The following is a 21,529-nucleotide window of genomic DNA, read 5'->3' on the forward strand; positions in this document are numbered from 1 at the left end:
TCAGCAGGAAGGTCTCCAGAGCATATTCATCTCCACGTCCCTTGAACGATGGTTGAATTAAAATGTCATTTCTGAACAACTTTGTCAAGACATACAGAGAAGGAAAACAACACACATGCCTAAATGTGTTACATTCAAACAGAGAAAGACTTGCTCCTTTTGCACTCCTTGTGCAATAGCTCCTTAAATCTCTTCCTGCCACCACTGCTGATTTGTATTATGTGCTTTCCGAAACTATTTGTAAGCTTGCTCACAATTCCTAAAGCTTGTCATGGTATCATGCACAGAGCACATACTGTATTTTTTGCTCTAACTACCAAATGCGTATGTGAACTACAAGAAGGAAAAGATTTTCAAGTGCTCATTTAACAGCTTTCTGCATTGATGCACAAAGGTAAACCCACATTTTCTTCTCACTTACCGATTTGGCACTGCTTATTAACAACCCTGTCAAGACCCTATGAGCCTTATGGTATCACATTACCACAGAAAAGTGACTTACACTGTATTTCTCGCACCTACATTTTCATTGCTGTGCGTCTGTAAGATTTGTTCAGGTCTTAAGACTTAGAGCTTAGGAAGCCAGCTGCAACCAGTAAATGCCATGAGATGAATCAGCACTGTACTGTCTAGTGGTAAAAATCTCTACCATGTTACATCCCTGCACAAATCTTAACTTGGAATTGTACACCAAACAGTTTTTGAGGGAGTGGGAGGAATCTGAGCAGACACTGAACCGACTCCAGCCATTAACCCTTCTTTTGGAGGGGCGGAGGACTTGAGACAGGTAAGACAGAAAACTGAGGGACCATGGAAAGTTTGATACTGGCTACTATGCACAGCCTTTGTGCCACTCTACGACCATAAAAAAAGACAGACTAGTTCCCTGTGGAATCCTCTGAATGTATCAGCATGAAACCAGTGGAGTTTGCCTGACGCTGCCACTGCTCAACACTGGCGGTCCATGGCTGTGCCAAGACTTGATCAATGATGGAAGAAGGAGCGGTGAGAATGTGAAACACTCTGGCTATTCTAGACCACAGAGCAGCCTGCAGACAGCTGCACAATCCTGCCGCATATTAGAAGAGCTCAGCCCCTACAGCAGCAACAACTTTTGCTAGAGGCCACACTGCGGCACAGAATTAGAAGAGTGCCATATTGATGGGAAATATTCTTTGTCCCACTACTGTATTTCAGGGAGGTATCCTTGGAGAGCCGACACTCATCTCTGATGTTCAATACTTTCACCAAAAACTGGCAGGGTAGAAGAGGGAGTGAGAAAAGTTGGAACAAATTTGAAACTGAAGTGGAGGTCTCTTTACTGAATGATATGTTAAGCAAGATTAGCATGCACACAGCAGAGCAGGAAACTGCTAGCTCTAGGACAAGCGGAGGCTGAGAACTCAAGAACAGAAATAGCTACTCCCTTCATCTCAGATGAAGACAAGAATAAAAAACACCTCTCCTAGCTCCAGCTAAATTATCTGAGCAGCAGGTAGAAGCTAAGCAACTCCAGTGCACAGCCAAAAGGGAAATGCTAGGATGCCATGCTGATAGCTAGTGTGCCAGGTTAACGCACAACTGATTTGCCAGCTTGAGGGAGGAAAACAAGCGAGCCAGAGCTTCATACTTCCTAATGTAAACTGGGAATTACTGAGAGGAAAGACAGGGTTTCATAATCTATTACTACATTTAATAACCACCCATTTTAGTGAACCTATTCATAAGAAGCAGCAGCCAGCTGGCCCCTTAGGTTAGAGAGGGGAAAAAAAAAATCACCTACAAAGTAGAGTTTATAAAGCAGAAATAAGGTCTGTGTTCTCAGCTAGAGGCCTGGCAAATGCAAGTTTCAACATCACTCTTTTACCTCAGACCTGGGATTTTATCTAATTATACTGAGGTTGTAAATTACTGAACCTCCATGCGGTCAGCAAGCCTGGATATTTATTTGACTTCGGCTGAAGTGTTACATATGTGGATTATTGAGAGTTTAGGTGAGAATGGCTCAAAGAACTGGAAGGACAGAAAATAAGAGCAGTCTGACCTAAATTTAAGGTCAGTCATGCTGTGAGCAATGAGTTTGCCTAGATGATCTCCAAGGTCCTTTCCAACCTAAGTTAATTAATAACTCCAGGATGGGCATAGCTGCAGGTGACTAAGCTGAGTAACTGGCATTACTACTGGAACAAAGCTATACATTTCTCATTGACATACCCTACCTGGGGCACTAGGGAAGATCCAGATTTTCTCTCCTTACTACTACAAGCAACAGTTGCAAAAAGAGGTGGCTAGAATTTGTCATCTGAGGTCATGCTTAAAAATGCCCAGCCATTTTAACAACAGTTGCATCTGCTACAAACCCCTAAGGAAAAACACCCAGACATTCATTTAACTAATTTATACATGACATTTAAAATGTTAGTCAAAGGAATAACTCTGAAACACAGGCATTTTACCTAAGAGCAAATTTTCAAGGCTAGACTAAAGGTCTGGATTCTCTAGAAGCATCCACAAAAGGTCTGTCCTGTTTAGCCACATAATGCTGAACTAAGCAGAGTTATTAAAACTAATGGATATTTATTTTTCATGTGCACCAAGTCCTTCTTGCCACTGAATGAAGTTTTAATGTTGCTAAGTCAATAACTATAACGTATGTCATGAAATTTCCACTTGCTCTGATGTTTTGCTACAGTCAGCTCAATGACAAATGACACATGAACTGGTAACACAACAAAAGCCAAATATTAAGGATTACTCAGCAAATCTTTCTCCCAATTTTCACTTGCCTCCATGCGAGCTTTGTAAAAATCCACATCATGAAGTTTCTCTTTGCACCGAACAAGTTCCATCTCAAGTCTTTCCACACGGTTTGCCCTCTCTCTCAGAGAGTCGAGCTCATCTCTGTATGCTCGGGCAGAGCGAGCATCTGAGGCCAGGTGGATATTCTGTGAGAAGTGAGGAATAAGCAGGGAGAGAAATCTTAGTTAACACTTGAAAGCACGTCCTTTAACCTTTATTTTTATTTATTTATTTACTTATTTTAAATGTAGGCAAATAGCATTCCCCTGGTTCAGGAGTAAGAAAATTCTCCTAACTAGCCAGTAAATTCTCTACAAGAGAGAGAGGTTCTTCAGTCTGTTGGGACTCTGACATTTCTAATGCCTGATGCTGCATAAGCTTCAGGCATTACTAGACCATTTGCAAAATAAACAGATGAGACTGCTCTCACCAGTTAAGTGGAAAACATAGCATTGCTATGCCATAGCCATAATAATCATCGAACAGCTTGCTGGCGTAACTTGATTTCTTCATTAAAAAATAGGCATAGTAGTGTTTTTGGCCTCACACTGAAAGAGTCTTTTTTAAATAGGGAAGACTGTCACAGTAAAACGAGCCCATCTTACCTCTTGTTTTATTTTTTGCAGCTCTAGGGCGAGTTGCTCAACTTCATGTTTAGAATCTACAAGCTGCTCAGACTTCTCTTCCCTGAAAATGATTAGGAAAACCTTAGTAAGAAATTTTTTTTTTTTTTTTTTTTACCTCTGTTCAAATCTCATTGGTGCTACTGCTGTCATAGCTAGCTTCACTGGCCTCTGGACTTCCCACTAATAACTAAAAAGTGCAGCTAGCAGTTGGCATTTTGAAGAGGAGAAGAGAGAGATGAGACACAAAAAGAAAAATGGAAGTAGCCATCACTCTGTGTTTAAAGACCAGTTAAGAAAGAAGAAAGATGGAACATCCATACTAGCTTCCTACTGCTATGAATAAAAAATTTGAAAGATGTGATTCTGAGAGCTCCCATGGAGGCCAGTGTACTGAAGCTGACAGGCAACTGCGTTTTCAGGATGCACAAGACTTAACATACAAGTCTCCCCAGAAGCACAAATCACTGGTGACTCACAGCTCCTGCCGGATTCTTCTCAATTTAGCCTTTGTGTCTGCCAGCTCAACTGCAAGGTGCTGCTTGTCTTCATTAGAAAGACGGTTGGCTGAGTTTGGTGAAGAATCTGGACTTGGTGCTTTCAGAGGACTTGGTGGTTGCTGAGACTGCAAATAATCTCTCTCTTGAGTGAGATCTACAATGACCTGGAAATACAGAGAAGTATGTAGTGTCAAGAGATAAACGGTATAATTATACATTGTTTTTCAAGTATCTAAAAATCATTTATAAACGTAGAAAATTATTAGCCTGGCATTATACAGAATTCAAGTGATAGCCAGGAGGGAAGGTTACACAGAGGAGGAAAGGAATCTCCACTATGCTGACCACTAGAACATTCCCCTTCCAATGCTCAAAATAAGCAGTCTATTTTGCTTGGAGAATTCATAAAAACCTGTAACAACTAACAGTTTTAACTAACACAATCACAGTCAAAAGCATGACAGAAAATTAACAAGTTAAAAAGGGAAGAAGCCTTCAGAGATCTGAAGGGAAAGGAACTGATGAGTTAAGCAACAGATAGGGCCATCTTCACAAAGAAAAAAGCTAGAGAAGACACTGGAACCCATGATGGTAGATACCAATGGAGAGACAGGCAAGCAATCACTCAAAGATGAATGACTGAGCAGACACGCAGAGACAAAAATCTCAAGACAAAGACACAACTTCAAATATTTTGAAGTGACTACTCTTCTTTACCAATCATTTCACCACACCTTAGTGTTTATGCGGGAATCAATGGAAAAGCCAAAATCTTTCTACAGATTTTCAGAGGTGTAGTAGAAAGGTGCAGAAGAAATAGAAACCCAGTGCACAAACAAGACACAAGAGAAGGAATGGAGCCTGCATCTGCTACTTCACATGGGAGAGATAAGTCATCATACTTCTGTGCATTCATCTCTCTCATCAATGAGCCTCTTGAGGTGGAAAACCATATTCCTGGAGAGAGATTCTAGTTCTTCTGGGGCCATATCTGGGAGCTCCAGCCACTGCAAGTCGAAGACATTCTCCTGGTTGTGAGTCACCTAGGAACAGGAACAAAAAAATTGTCTTTCCACTGGTTGATTTGTAAATTTGTTTGCTGTATATGTTGCATCCCCCAGGTTCTTCTACTGATCAACTAAAAAACATACCACATTTCACCAAAACCAGCCTGTAAATAACAAACACAACTACCTTAACTGTAACACTACCCAGCAATTTCTGGTATTTAGATTTTTTTATAATAATAAGGCTGATTTTTAAAAGTGATCATATATATATATATATATATATATAGTGATCAATAGCCCTTGTGCTTGCATATTAGAAGTATGCACCTGTCTTAGTGCAAGCACTGAGGTGGTCACCACAGGGATTTGAAGGGACTGATTCCACACTGAACAGTTAGGCTGGTGTCTCACTGAGAAGTCCTGCTTTCAATGAATTTGCAATTTGCAGCTGATACAGCTGGGAGGAGCTGTCTTTAGCAGAAATGTCTCTGGTTGGGGACTAAGTGCCTACACTGTTGCTGCAAGGGGCATTGCAGCTCCTAAGCCATACATGCCTTTTGCAAGTAGTACACATTTATCCGTACAACAATTCCTTCTACACAGCCTATAACTGGCAAGCAAGGCATTTAACACTGCATCTCTTTAAAAGACCACTGAGCCAAGTAACTTTCCCATCGCCTATCATTTTCATCTTATGATTTGATTGCAGTAACATATTCAATTTTTTTTTTTGTGAAGTTCATGAATCCATTATGAAATTCCAAGCATTAATATTTCATAGCAAAAAAACCCCATTAAATCAAGGAAGGGAGACATAAAAAGTCAAAATAGACAATACTGAGAGTCCCACCTCCTGAATGTGTGACACAATGGCAGCTTGGGTTTCAATATCCAGTTGTTTTATTCTTTCAATAAACTCTTCTTTTCTTTCACACTGTTAAAAGAAAACACACCCTGAAACAGTGTTACATATCCTAAAACTTACTGCACCATTTTTCATTTAAATAAAAAAAAAATCCCCACATTGCTAATGACAAAATGTTCAAGACCTACACTTTGTCACACTAGAAGGTATAACACTTAATTGCTCCATATGGAGCATGAACCGAATTATGCATTAAATTATTTAAACTTTTTACAGTCAGTACAATTAAGGCTAAGTTAAATGGCTCGTTTTGCTCTTTAAAAACAAGTTCAACTTGCAATGAGATCAAGAGGTGGGGCAACAGCCAGAAGAAATCATCACAGCTTCATCAATGGAGCTGCACAAACATCAACCTACATTTACATTGCATCATTTAACCTGTCTGCTTTGCTGTTTGCATTTTGCTTGGTTTTGACAATGAAAAGAGATGTATCACTTTAGATACTATTCACATCAATGCATAATGTTGCTTGTTGGACTAAATGAACACACGTTTTAGATAAAAAATGGGGTTGGGAAACATTCTGGTTAAATACGAGTGACATTTCAGACAAACAGATTTTAGTAAATCTTTTACTTAAGGCTTTAGAAGAGGCAGACATCTGCTATCTGTGTATCTGTGATCGTACACTAACAACATTATCGCCTTCTTGTAACAACTCTGCATTGTGGAGAAGTTAAGCATTACTTAAAGCTTTTTTAAACTCATTTACAGTGTCCTTTTGGGGCCTGGTTCTCAGTCTCAACCATTCCTTTCACTGGGAAGAACCTCATATCCCTAAGTGGGGACTGAGGATGCACAGCAGCTTGCCAAATCAGACCTTTATGCTTTGTGCTGCAATGCAACACTGAGATAGTTCAGAGCAGCCATATGCAGACAGCTTTACCCTGACATAATTGACTTGACATAGCTGAGCAGGCTAAGTGTCCTAAGGCATGACAAAAACACTAGACAGACCTAAAAACAAGGTCAATTATAAGCAAAGGCTAGCCCGCAACACGTCTATTGTTTACCAGCACAGAGGTTTGGTAGGCAGAACACTGATTTCTTTATCTGGTAACCGTCATGCATTTCTGGGGAGTTTCCCATATACATTGCCTGTCTATTTATTTTAACAAATGCCACATAAAAATCCCCACATGAATATACAAAGTATCTATTCATTTCAGATTTTCTACACATAATATTCAATCAAAAGATTATGCAAATAAAATCAGGAGTCATTAAACAAATGTTTAGACTGTTAGCTTATCTGTTTGTTTGGCATTAATATGTACTGTTCCACTCCGTATTTTAAAATGGTAAGAAAATAAACCAACAACAATCTTGATATCAAGAACACTGTTCAGAGCTTATCTCTTCCCACTTTGTTATCAAAGTGGACTACTTAGTTGCAAGAGTACATATCCTATGGCTGATTAAGCATTGGCAACAAATTGAGGCTACTGCTATCACAAAGCGTGCTTCCTTTCCCCTGCATTTCTTTCATTCACCTATTGTGTCTTTTCACAATTTCAGCTCGCAAGCTGTCTTGAGCTGGAGATTTGTTCATACAGCACTGATCTTTGGGTGGATTTTCTTAGTCCAGTAAAAAATAACAGGTTCAAAAAAATCTTATTTTTCAAGCCTTTAATGAATGTTCACCTGCACAGCACATCCCAGAACCAACAACAGCAGCTTCTTAATTTCATCCATACTTTTACCTAGAGAAGAAAAAAGGGAATCAGTACGTATGTACAACAAATTAAGTACTTGCAAGCGATCTTCTCCAAAATATCCGTCTGAAAAGAGAAATAAGACCTTTGAACAAGTGCCTGAACAATACATATGTACCCATTATAACGTTACCGTACTTTCCATGTAACAATACAGTTCTTATGGATTAGTTTAAAATCCCAAATCTAGGAAGACTTTTTTTTCCCCCCTCAATGTGCTATCCTTACCTACATTTTCTGAGGCTTTTCTGATCAATGCATGGGAAGAAAAAAAAAAATCCTTTAAATAGTTCAACACATATGCCCAATGCTTGTCCCTTGTTTTATGATTAACAAGGGTGCAAAAAAGCCCACCGAACCACCACCTCTTCTCCCCTCCAAAAAAAACCCACCAAAACAAAAACCACCCTGGGCACAAGCGAAGGAAGGTTATTCTCAAAGAAAGGACTTATCCTAAATTCTCTGTCTGTAAAATAGTTGCCACTCAGACTTCCCAAAGCTGAGTGCCATTCTGTGCACATAAATTCTCTCCGAGAGATGTTTTAGCAAATAAATTCTGCCTCTGTTCTGCATCAAAGCCTGTTCGCACTTTGAAGCACAAACCCCATGTTGCTAAGAGGGATAAGAAAAAAAATGAGTGATGTAGAAGGGAGAATATGCAGCTAACCATATGCTCGGGGAGCCATGGCAGGGTGGAGACACATGCAGGTTGTTACTGCAGGGAATCCTGCTGCGACCAACAGCCCTGCCTGCTGCCTCCTAAGGTTAGGAGAGAGAAAGCTGCCCCAGGGGAACTGGTGTGGCTTTGAGCCAACTCCAGACCTTGTTTCAACAAAATTAATGTGGGAATAGTTGGGTGGTAAAGAAAATTATGTATATCAAAGATAATCAAGGGGAGATGGAAGGCAAGGAGCTTCAATGAGGAAATAAAAAATCATTATGGAGTTAGGTTCAGGAAAAGCCCGTCCTCATCCACAGTGGAAGAAGAGAAGGAGACAGAAACAGGCCATGTATAGTTTTCTCTCATCCTTATACATCTGCATGCTTCCTGACACAGAGTGTATAACTGTGGGATAAACGCTTTAATTTTATACCCTGCTTTACTTGGGTGTTCAATTGCTCCTATCACTAAATAGACAGATAATAATTTCTGAGGGCAACTGTGTTCCTCCACCAACACCATGCCCTTGTAAGGCTGCCCTGGCAGAAAGTTAGAGGCATGTGCAGGACCCAGGGCCGGGGAACTGGAGTTAAACTGACTCATCAATTAAGCTGCTGCAGCCCTGCAAACGCACAAAGGCACACTGACCTAAATTACCACAGGGGTTACTTCCATTCTGAGAACCTTGCAAGCCAGTGCAGGCAGCTTAGGAAATAACTTGTTTTCTGATTTCCTGATTTTAGGGCACACAAATGCTCTAAACCAGTCTTTAAATGTACCTTACTTGTTAAGCAATTTTTCAACAACTTTTAGGAATGTTGATCTCTAAAATATTTCAAGAATGCTCTACAGAAATCATCAGTATACTGTACGAATCAACACTAGAATTCTCAATATCGAAGTCCCACATTACTAATCATTACGATTTTGCAAGCAGGAATTCTTCTCTTCTGCAGAGACAAACATATTTAAAATGTGCTAGTTCACACTTCACCCTGCAAATACAATACTGTTTATTTCCCTGCAGAATATTTAAAAACTGTTTTTGAAATATGTACAATTATTCTTACTCTTGTCCCTGTATCTAGCAGCATACATGGCTTGCTCTTTTCTGAAAAATTACAATTTAATATACAAATAACATTTCAGTCTGTGAAAGTCTGATTGTTCTGTATGATTCTGAATAACACAACCTTAAACGTAGACAGTGTCACAAAAACACCCCTCAGCAACAACAAAAAAAGATCTGTTACTTCATGAACAGTTCCTTTAAGGGCACTACTAGCCCAAGGAGATACTTGGTTTAGTCAGAAGCCATTTTTTCCATGAAACTGAGTTCTCATTAGAGTTTCAGCATTGGGTTTCATTCTGCATCAGCTTCAGAGCAGATTCAGACCAGGGATTAAATGCAGAGCATGCCCGTGGGACATGAGAGCAAGTTGCTACATTATGGAGAGCAAGTGACTCAAGTGTGTGTCTCATTCTCCCAAACTTACTCAGGGCAGGACATCTTCTCCATGAGAGACTGAAGGAGTAGCCACCAGGCTGCTTGCTCCAGATCACACTAGACAAGTGCTCTAACCCTTGCGCGCTGTGGGCACCTCCATCTGTTGACCATAAATTCCAACCCATGCACCATGGCAATACAGCTCAGGGTGAACCTAGTGGCTTGAAATCACTTATTTTAGAAAACATCAGGGTTACTTTCCAACAGTGAGAGCATCTATACCATCCTCCAGGCATGCAAGCTACTTAAGCCATTCAAACCACACTCTACCTCTCTGCACCAAAGGTAGTAGGCTTTGCTATTCTCTCCATGAGATAACAGATGGGCATCGGTGATGCCTCATGACCCTGTGAGGTGAAACACCTTCAGCTATTACTGCAGGGTAACTTAGCAGGGTCAACCCTGTTCTCCCACCTATTTCTCCGCCTAGAAATACCACTCCAAGACCTTGTCTCCACTCGGGCCCTCCCATCGGGACGAGAATCTAAAGCAAACACAGCAAGCCCCTTTGGCAAGGAAGGCCAAGCCAGAGTTTATAGAAAGGAGTGAGAAATTAAAAGACTCGAGGTAATCATGAGATTATTAGTTTGCTATTTTAAAGATAACATTTGGCAGTCTGCTCTCCCCACTGGCAGCTTTCACAGAAAACTTAGCTGTCAGGATTTTTCCAAGATTTCTTTAATAATAAATTATTTTATGCTTGCAGACATGCTATGCACATGTAATGAAAATGACATTGTACTACCCACTAGAAACACTTTTAAGGTTGAAAGGTCTGCTTAGCAGATCTACTCTGCCAGCCACACAAGTGTTTCAGAAGATCATGTGTGACTGTTTAAAAGAGTTCAATTCCTTGGGCTTTCATTCAGAAGTTGTTTCCCATGGGGTGGAGACAGTTTGTTGGTATTAAGGCACTCCGAGATCACTCATACTCAAGCTAGGTTTGAGTAACATTTTAAAGCCTCATAGAATAACATTATTTAACAGGAGATATTTAGAAGATATAGGGTATGAGTATGAAAAAACCTCTCTACCAATCTAAATTCCTTTAGAGAGAGTTTTCAATTAAACCGCAGAATGAGCCAGGAAGGGATTAATTACCTCTCTCCCCTTTCATCTTGTCCACAGGAGAGCTGAGATACCACACACTTAAGTGAAGTGCCCAAGGTTACTATGTGAATCAGCAGCACATCTATTACATTACATCTATTACACATTATTACACAGTGCAGCAGCTAAGTTCTACACTCAGGACAGTGCCTTTATCCTGTAATGCACGTTGAACAAAAGCAAGCGATCTTTACCCCCAATTCAGTCGTGCCTCCTGAAGACTGAATGATTCTGTGGTGTTTTTCAAAAGGCTTGATTTGTGCTAATTTAATAAGGTGGTAAAGTTCCTTGTGCAACTGCGTAAGCAGGAATGTGCAGGCTTCCCTATGCTGCCTCATTGGGATAACACAGGTCCTTCCTAGATAGCTAGGAAGAAAGTCTGCTGGGTCCACCCAGGCTTATTAGCTGACCTTACCAAGACAGTGTCCTCCTACAACCTAGGATGCAAACGGTTAGGTCTGAGGCAGCTCCTGGCAGTCAGGTACCCACCACAAGCTGAAACAAATGGACAGGATTCAAACTAGCACTTAAACAGAAAGGTGCTAATTAAAAAAAAAACCAAACAAAAACCAAAACCCCAACAAAACCCCAACTCTTTTCTTTTGCACCTTTTTGAAAATTCCAGGGCAGCTGCTCTCAGGCCGCGTGTTTGTGCCTGCAAGGGAGCCAGCCACCTGGGGGATTTGCAGAAAGACCATCTGCTCCCAACCGTGAGAGAGGGCCAGCGGGTTTTCTGGAAAATAAAGGGAGGGAAAGCCCGAGCACCACCTGTGCATCCTGGGAGCCTCCCTGTGCCAGAGCCAGGAGACCCCTCTGCTCTCACAGAGAACAGAGGGTGGGAAACAGATGGCAGGACTCAGGGAAAAGGCAGGCAGAGAGATTAGGAGACACAACAACAAAAAAAAAAAAAAAAAAAAAGGAGGATCAAGGTACAGAGAGAATACAGACTATGAAAAAAAAAAATAATGAGAGGGTGGTAGGAAAGATGTCAGAAAACGGAAACAAGAGAGCCCAAGCACATGAAATGTTGAGCTTGGGATGCTTCTTTCTGCACATTTCTACTTCGACGTTCCTCCAGCGGAGGAGAGGGAGCTCCAGCACATGTAGTGCTACACACAGCAGCCAGTGGATGTGGAGAGAAGGTGGGAAGGGGTGAAACACACAAGTGACATTCTTCCCAACTGTAGCAACATCCTGAGTGAGAAAAGCTTGAATGCTAAACTTACACTATTGAGGCAGTGTTTTGTTATTAACTTTATATTTTATGAACCTTTGTGCCTCTGGAGGATTGTGAAACAAAATGAGGAAGGAAACCAGACAAAAAAATACCCCAGTGAGAGTAGACAACTTTTATGATTTTAATGGAAAACAGTTTCTATAGACACTTATTAGCAGGGACTTTGGGCTTTCTCATTCACAAACTTAACATGTAATTTGAAAAGGGGATCTAAATAGCGAAGTTTTTTGAAGAGACAGAAATGAGCCTACTTCAGGCAAATAAACCCTCATTTCCATTCTTGGTCTGAAAAAAGTTAAAAACCGCGCCCCCCCTCCCCCCCATTAACTATGACTGTTTCAAAGGATTAATTGCCATCAGTTTCCAGGTACACTCACTAGCTGTTAAACTAAGCATGTCTAGAAACTAGGAAGTTAAACACCACCTCTAAATAGAGGTTCAGGACCAGTACTGTATACTGATATTCCTTGTGTGGGCACATGAATGAATGGCCATTTATAAGGCATGCTAAAACCAGAGGTAATTATAAAAGGTGATTACAGTGATATGTATAGATGATAAATACGCTGATGATTTTCACATTGAGCACAGGGGGATTTGTGGCACAGTAATGAATTGAAAAGGCTGTTCAGCAAGAAAAAACGTGGATGAAGATAAAAACAGAGAGGAAATTTAATGGTACTGGCTGTCTACTGTACAGTGCAGTGAAGAGAATAAATCCTGTAACGTCAGCTGCATCATTCTGCAAGTCAGATTCCTGCGAAAAGTTTCTAAATCCTTTAATTAAACTTTCAAGGTTCTTTTCAGCTCCCTATATTCTAGAAAACAGTCAAAGCCTTCATCTTCTTACAAACGTCTTTGCAACTTTTATGCCCATGGCCAAATGAACTGAAGTAGGCAAAATTGCCATGGCCTGGGACAAAACAATTTAGAGGACATGAAAGCAAGGGAAGCTCCTAAACCCAGCAGACACATGCCATCTCCTATGCAAAAGCCCAACTGCTACTGCATTTTTAGTGGTGGCAGCTCTGTTTTTCCAATAGTCTCATGTTCAAAGCAGAGCTGCAGAAGCCCTCAATAGTCCCAACTGTTGAGTGCCAAATGGGAGGTAAATAGCAAGAACAGCATTCTCAGCTTTAGAGCTGTTCAGTTTATAATTTAATACATGTAACACCACTTTTGGCTGTGTTTTAGAAGGAAAAAGTAAAATTTGCAGATAGCACTGGTGAGCAGACAGCTCTGAAAAACATGCATAGCAAAACATCATGTGGGCTTGTTACAAGGAATACATCACTGAAACTGTTACACAGTGAATCATATTGAATGATCTAACAGCTCTCTAGTCTTGGACCTACGGAGTCAACACAGTCATTAGGAGCCTTCCCAGCTCAAACAGTACAAAGCAACACTGTATTTGTTCCAGGAACATGATCGTGGGATCAAATTTTTCTTTCTCTGGTCAAGAGGGACCTTTCATTCCGATAACTTACCTACAGTACGGGGAAGGCAAAACTAGGATTTCAGCACTGCCTCTCAGATCCACCCCAGCCCTGCAGACTGCCTGCACCTTGGTCTCCAGCTCCTAGTGCTCCCCACATTGCCCAGCACTGTCTCTGCAGATGCCCCTCCAGGACTCTCCTCCTTCCCTCTCAGTCTCTGTCCTGGACTGGATCACTGACACAGAGAAAGGGGTTTCTCCTCTACCATTCTTGCCACTTTTAAACACTTCCCTCAAATAACCGTCTCCATCATCTCTTCTCCCCATACTGCTGTCACCCCCAGCCTCCTCGCTTCTGTCAGCCTTCCCTGGGACTTCTCTGTATTCATGACAGAAGCACCACTTCCCATGCTGATGGACTGCGTTGTCCTCGTATCTCTATTCAATCTGCAGCCCTCCTTTAGCTCTCTCACTGAGAGAATCTCTCATTTCACTTGTTTTTCCCTTCATCTCACTCCTCTCTGCAAGACACTCAGGAACAAAGACTGACAGTCACCTGGTCATCGCTCACCCACGTTGCTCACCACAGCCTATTCCTTCATTCAGCTTTTTGTATTGGTTTTACTAACTTGTCCTCAGTCTTCTCCTCCCTGTTCCCTCTTTCTGAGCTTCCTGTCAGCACTCAGCCAGGTTCCTCTTCCTGAAGGAAGTTCTAGTTCTCCACTTCTCTAATGGTTTCTTCAGCACATCTTACTACCTAGTGGTCATGTACCTAAGGGTAAGATTAAGATGAGCTTCTCTTGAAATCCTATCCCTCAGACACTCCCCTCTTTGAATACATTCTTTGGAGCAAATACATGTCAAGTCTTTCTTTGTTCACCACCTTCCTCTGGTCTAAGCTGGAACTGGTTCTCAAACCCATTATATAATATGACTAAACAAGAACTTCATATTTTTTATACACACATACCCCATCAATTTTATACATCCAGACATTACATTTTTGCATTCTTTATCCTCTTCCCATGTTCTGAATAATGCCAATGATAAGTCAGCAATGGATAAAATAAATTTTAAAAGACCACATTAAAAAAACCCAAACAAAAACAAACCACCACATTTTAAAAGATGTCAGAAAATGAAGCAAAATTTCTGGTTGTAATTAAAGGAGCTAGAAGACGGGGACACATGGATGACCAAGATCTTTCCTACAAGAGACACATAAGGTACTTTCTTCAAAGAAAGAAAGATCTAAGGTGCTGACAAAAACCAGCAAGTCAATGATGGGAAATTATAGCTAAATACAGGACAGCTAAATACAGGACAGCTTTCAAGTGTGCAGCTTCCCCAGGAACCAACACTGTGGTTACTGCATTATGAGTCTCCTGCCAGCTGTCGCTCAGGAATGGCCATGACAAGAAACCAGCCAGCCTTTTCCATTAACACTTAGCCAGCAGAGACACTGCCTTGTTGGCCCAGACATCTCTATTCACTAGCACTCTTGACACTAGCAGCGCAGGCTCTTCCCATTGCCCATATGACTGAGAAAAGCAACAGCTCTTGTATTTCTATTTTCTTTTTTACCCATAACAATAGCCTGTACAGGAGAATTAAGACTGGCATTGCAGACTTTAATCTGCTTGCTGAAGTGGATGCCTTACCCTCAGCTTGATTTTACTGCAGAACTGCCAACACTAAGTTTCAGTGATCCAACATCTGTAAGTTAATATTCTTTTCTGATATAAACCCTTTTTTGTACGTACACACACTACTGCTAAGAGCAGCAAAATAAAATCTTCTGCCAAGCCTTCTTCCATTTGTTTGTTCTGGAGATGCTGATTACCATGTCATTCCCCATCACTGCTGACAGGGTTCATCCACTTTTCCTTCTTTGACAAAAACAAATACGTTGTCCTTGGCACTGGCACAGGGCAAAGGCGGAGACAGAATGGGCATGCAAAAAAAAAAAAAGTAAAAACCACAGCAACAAACTTTTCATTTCAGAAATGTGGTTCTATGGAGAAGTCAGCTTCCTTTTCAGGCTAAACAGCTTTCATTTTGTCTCACCAAAGACACTGGACTCTGGACATGATCTCATTGGCTTCCAGGTCACTTTTGATGTGATACCTCACGTGACAGACGTCCTTGCCTAGACAACATGGCCAGACAGATGTTTTTCTCCCTGTCCATTCTCTTCCTCACTTTTTCCAATTTGTCATATATGTGTTATTCTCTCCATCCTCATGTATTTTTTTCCCCACGCTTCCTTTGCAACAGTTCCTTCACACTTTAGGGCAATTCTGCAAGACTTTTCTGGTATGTACATATTGCCACAACTGAACTGATTATAGAGGCACACAGGACACAAAACCTGGAGGACAAACGATTCTCCTATGGCAGACTATATCCTGGGTCACTTGTAGCAAGGAGTGAAGAGACGGGACTTTCAAGCAAACAGTTGCTGCTCTGGCTTTGGCAAGAACTCAGTCACTATCACGCATGTATGTGTATGACGTGCAAACACACATATATCAGATACTATATTTGTATGTAAAGGTATGTAAATGTAAGTATTACATACTAGATACATTAAACTGTGAGACTCAGAGGTACTCAAATAATTGTAGTTTGGCTACAAATATGTGTAGTTTGTTTAAAAGCATGTTTGTTGTTTAAGAAAATTAAAAAAATACAAATTTTATTTAGCATTTCAGGAGAGGGGGGTGAAGAACCCAACAAACTACTCACCAGAAAGAGGATCTTTGCCAATCATCAAAACATTTGGTAAATTCATTACAATCAGCTGCTGGAGGACCTCCTAAACAAAAGAGAACAACAGGCAAAAGTTCAGTGTGAAGAAATTCCAATCAATCACACCACAAAGAATACAGAGCTCCATCGATTACAAAGCTTTTAACATACTGGCAGGTCAGAGGTCACAAGAGGAAGCCCCACTTGAGAGAGAAATCACTATTTGAAGATGGCATCAGGTTGCACAGCTAACATACACTAATTGCCTCTTTTAACAATGGCTAATATAGAACTTAAAGGGTCCCATGGCACTAATCAGGATAAATGCATGGCCATGCCAGGCACACCCATCAGTCATGCCTTTACCCCAGGCATGACCTGTATTCATTTGATGTTCAACATACAGCTGCTGTCATGTTCCAGGGCATACAAATGCAGTGGGTTCATCAAAGGTACCTAAGCCATTCTGTGAAGTCTGAGTAATTAAAATAATTGGTCAAATTATTTCGTGGGTCTGAGATTTTAATGATGGGCTGGGGAAGTGGGTGTGGGGGAAAGCTATTGAACAGACATCTTGCACTGCTCAGAGAAACTGGATTTAAAGTTCTACATTTGTTTGCATTGCTTTTAATGGGGAGTAAAACAGATTTAAGTATGTCATGAACCTCATTTAAAGGTCATTTTATTTTGGGGGGAGACAAGGGAAGGGATGTGCATTGCTTGGTCAGGTTCAATATTTAAATGTCAGCTGCCTGAAGCTACTCTGAAATGACAAAATGGGCTTAAGGGACTGGAAAGGCTACAAGCCCTGGGGCAGGCAAAATGCTCAAAGGTGGACAAATAAACACACTGCAAAGGGGACTCTGCATGGTAATACATTCAACCATGCACCCCAGTAACACACAGAGCACAGGAGTACAGTTGTTAGCTTCAACCTGCAGTTACCAGCACTCACTTGTGGTGATCTGAATAAAACATTTCGCAGACAAGTATTTATTTCACATAAAAGCCTGGGAGGAAAATGGTTGTGTGATTAAAGCACCGTGCTGGGAAACTTGTTCAGGAAACAAAGGTTCGCACATACAACTCTACCAAATGTTTGGCAGGTGCCTTTTCCCCCCGGCTTGTCTCCACTCTCCAGCCTACCTCTAGGCCACTGGGAGGGCACATGCATTGATACTTGCAGAGCATTCAGAGTCAGGGGAAAAAGTACTGCAGCCGAGCACAGAAACACATTTCCTGAAACAATCACTCATTCACCCAAACACTTCCCCTCCAAGTTACCCCATTGTTATTTCTCTGCTTTCAAAGTTACCATAGGAGGAAAATTAAGCCTGATTGAAAAAGGAAACATTTCAGTGAGCCTGCAGCATTTGATAAGTGATCAGTGGATATTCTAAAAAAAAAAAAAAAAAAAAAAAAAAAAAAAAAATGTTTTGGACATAACACATCTCTTTTTCCTCTGATCCATACCTAAAACATACTCCTCAGCAGTTTCTCTTTTGGATAAAGTAGAAATATCTCAGTATCACAGCTGAGAGTGTTTTTGGTGCTGTTAAGAAAGAAGGCTCTACAGACCTTTATGCAATGTGAAGTTTGGCTAATGTGGACCAAACATTCGCTGAGTCATTAGCCAAATGCATTTTATAGTTTGTATACTCAAGACGTGTTAAACAAAAGTTTGTTTGCACCTGTTACCAAAACAGGTGCAAAACCTATTGGATTTAACAGCACATGGCTGGACTGCAATATCTGCTATGACAACACAGCATGGCACTGAGGCTTAGAAAAAAAAAAAAAAAAAATCAGAATTTGCATATACCAAAGTACTGAGCTTTAACCAGCAATTTCCATGGCTGGTTAAAAAGAATTGTGCTTCCAGTCACCCAGCATGTGGAGTGGCACTGAGGCAGGAATGCATAAGGAATTTGCGTTGTCTTTGTGTAATCATCAGATCACTAGCTATTTAACTGGCAGACACAAAAGACATTACAGCTAACCTTTATGCTGTTAACATTCCCATGAGTTCCTTCTGTAAAATTATTTGAGTATACCATCCAACATAACCATGACTGAACGCCCTCGTAGCTGTTTGAACTTAGTATTTTCTGGCAAGAATCTGACAGTCACCGAATACAAGCAGAAACAGCCCCGAGCCTGCGAAGAGTGATTTCTTAATTCAGATTGAAAGATTCAAATTGTTGCAAGAGGTCATACTCTGACCTGTTTATTTTTAAAATAAATTATTTAAACAGATAACTATCTTTATTGTTCTAAATGCCTTCACCTTCAGATTAGCGCTTGTGATGATAATACCTAGCTGTTATGCAGTGCAGCTCACCGGTAGATCTCAACACTTTATAAAGGAAGGTCAATGTCATTGCCCACCTTTTTCAAGATAAGGAAAGTGAGTCACAGAAACAGAGTTACTTCAGTTTAATATACTATTCTCTGTTAACAGAGATGTACCAATGAACCATCCACTCACACAACTACAAGTGTGAGATAAAATGTTTTAACTGGAGCTCTTACGCTGACACTGATGAATTTAGCTCAGATTTTGTCCAGGCTAAAAACACAGAAAGTTACTAAGGCTCAGCTGACACTCAGTGACTGACTCAGTAGCTGGCATAATGTGACCGTGTCTCAAGTCCATTGCTTAAAATCACACATCTGGAAATACAACCAAAGTCCCCTCCCCCAACAGCAAATCAGGAGTTCTTCAATTTCTATCCACTCATTAATATTTTCTTGTTTTCTTTATCTGAAGCAGCAATAACACACGTTTACAAGTAAAATGCTGTGCCTCAGTCTGACCTCTCTGCTCCCCTCATGTTTTACCATCCCACCCCAAAGATCCCATGAAGTCAAACTTGGGCTTCAGGCAGGGAGCTGTGCTGTTACAGCCTGTGAACCGGCGCTAAGGACCAAAGGGATCCAACCATCTCCCAGGGTACAGCTACACTGGACATTGGGTTAACCTGGACACACCGCTGAAGCCCAGCCAGCAAAAGAAAGCCCAGCCAGCAAAAGAAATGGTAGGTAAAATGCAATGTTTCCCCACAAGGGCAGCAAGTTATTGTATTATATAAAGGATGTTGTTATGCTTGAAACCAAACATAGCTGCGAGACACTGCAGCGAAGGCAGAGATGGCATGTATGTGTCTATGTGTCCTTCTGCCTCAGGCAGCCGGCATGGCTAGGGGCAGCACACCCAGGTAGGAGCTGCTGGAGAGCAAAGCAGGGGTTTCAAACACTTTAAATAGCCCACAAAACCCCACAGTACCCTGGAGAGCAACTGTACAAGCAAAAAAATCTAATTCCTCCTGTGAGAACCTTTTAATCATCTTTACAGCACAACTAAAACTTGGTTAAAACAGTAAAGGTTACAGCAACAATATATGGTAACAATTTCCCTGATTATTAGAACATTTAGGGTCTGAGCTGCCAGCTTTACACCTAGACCATTAACCAACTCAGAGGTCAGCTACTGCAAGTCAGGAATCGCCTCCCTCGGACTACCTTTTTTTTTTTTTTTTTAATTGTTGCTAATGAGACTTCCATGAAAAATTAATGTTGGTATCAGAAGTGTTATTTAAGGAATCCAATTCAAAACTAATCCCCATCAGGCCTTAGTGCAGCATCTGTAGGTGCCTGAAATGCTCCTCTGCCAAAGATCAGGATATTTTAAGCTTGAAGAGATTTGTCCAAAATCTCAGCTCTTTTGACAGCAGTGATGATTGCAAGAATGGATGCTTCTAGTTAGCAGGTCAACACGACTATTGCAAAATACAGCCAAGTCTTATACTACTTGAGCAAGACCCCCAAACTCAAAAGAGTAGATAAAGCCCACAAAGGTTTCTGCGTACCCTGCGAAGAGTTGTGTGACCCCGTATCAAGAGGGAGAGCTTTCTAAGTGAAGGTCAAACTGGGTGTTCAGTCCTTGCTCGCTCCCTCTGCTGTGCTTGCCTGCAGAGGTGCAGAGCGTGAAGCAGGCTGAGACAACCGGCAGATCTGAGCAACAAGAAGGGTACTGCCTAAGCCAGAGGTAAGTTTTGCTGAAAGCAGCTAGGCACTCCAGGACTGCTACCCCAAGGATTGAAAAACATTATTAAGTTACCTAGAAATCATGAGATTAAACATAAATAAATAAATGCTGTGTTCTCATTAGCAGCCTTCTGGCATCTAAGCCCTTGCTGCGCACTTGCTTCACATTTGCAAGCTCTTTGCAATCACTTTGCTAAGAAAGGAGCTTTAAAAAAAAAAAAAGCCAAAATTCCCCCACATTGATTCTAGCAGTCAAGGCCTTTAGGAAGAAAACCAAGACATGTACGAGATTCAGGATAAAATACTAAGCACCAAGTTAAGTGCTTAGGCTTATTAAGAGCATGAACAAACATATACATTCCCTCCATCTAAAAGTTTCTAATTCGTTTCTGGAGTGCTGAGGCACATTTTACCTACTCTCTTTATCCTTCCAAGATCACACAAACCGGATGTTTGCTCTCTGCCTCAGATCATCAGAAGAGATGCAGTGGCAGCTCTCACTCTCAGGTCACCATGGTCACATATTAACGTTTTATTTACCTGTAACAGGGTAAGTGGGCCCCTTGTAATTTTGTAGGAACAAAGTCTCCTTGGTCCATAGTACACTTCAATACACATTTGCTTCTTAAAAATACATGTGCAACAGCATGGAATAAAATGGTCTTAAGGTATTATTCTTGGCTGCATTTTTAAGTGCCAATGTAAGCGTGCCAACAGCTCTTCCAAAGAATGCATTGCTAGGAAAGGAGTAGGTAGAATTGTCCTTTCCATGGCTGAGAGACCAGGCAAATACAAGCTCTACACAAAAACTTTCCCTTGCACTGCAGAAAAGCACAGCATTAATGTAGAGTAACTACTAGCTTCTCATACAGAATTAAATTAACCTCTGCCTGAATCCTAAACAAGAAGCGAGTACTAAATAATTTATGTAAGAAGAGCAGCAGTCTACCGGCCATTGTAATTCAATGCTCAAGCCAAGCAATTCCATTTAAGTATATTGCTTGGCTATAAAATGCTAATTGCCCAGGTGACTGGAAGCCAAATGGTGCATTCCTACTTAAAATGCCCATGAGGAAAAACCATCACTAGCTTTATTTATACCAGCAAGAGCAAACACTACTTAGCTAGGGAATCTGGCTTACATTTCAGCTGCAACTCAGGCCAAGGGAGCAGGAAAGTTAGCAGTCCTATCTGTGCAGCACAGC

The 21,529-nt window shown here is 41.1% G+C and overlaps 1 protein-coding gene across 5 annotated transcripts in view; it reads right to left on the reverse strand.

The window, feature by feature from the left end:
• CCDC88C (coiled-coil and HOOK domain protein 88C) overlaps positions 1-21,529 on the reverse strand; it is a 99,873-nt gene that overhangs the window by 41,981 nt on the left and 36,363 nt on the right. For all 5 annotated transcript variants that reach the window (XM_076345291.1, XM_076345290.1, XM_076345292.1 and 2 more), the window contains 7 exons: positions 16,275-16,344; positions 7,503-7,561; positions 5,783-5,866; positions 4,825-4,965; positions 3,902-4,086; positions 3,405-3,486; positions 2,787-2,945 (listed from right to left, as the gene is read on the reverse strand). In XM_076345291.1, the coding sequence (XP_076201406.1) occupies positions 2,787-2,945; positions 3,405-3,486; positions 3,902-4,086; positions 4,825-4,965; positions 5,783-5,866; positions 7,503-7,561; positions 16,275-16,344 (780 nt within the window). The remainder of the gene's footprint in view (positions 1-2,786; positions 2,946-3,404; positions 3,487-3,901; positions 4,087-4,824; positions 4,966-5,782; positions 5,867-7,502; positions 7,562-16,274; positions 16,345-21,529) is intronic.

The sequence above is a fragment of the Aptenodytes patagonicus genome, chromosome 7, assembly GCF_965638725.1.
Source record: "Aptenodytes patagonicus chromosome 7, bAptPat1.pri.cur, whole genome shotgun sequence".
In the NCBI taxonomy this organism is placed as follows: domain Eukaryota; kingdom Metazoa; phylum Chordata; class Aves; order Sphenisciformes; family Spheniscidae; genus Aptenodytes; species Aptenodytes patagonicus.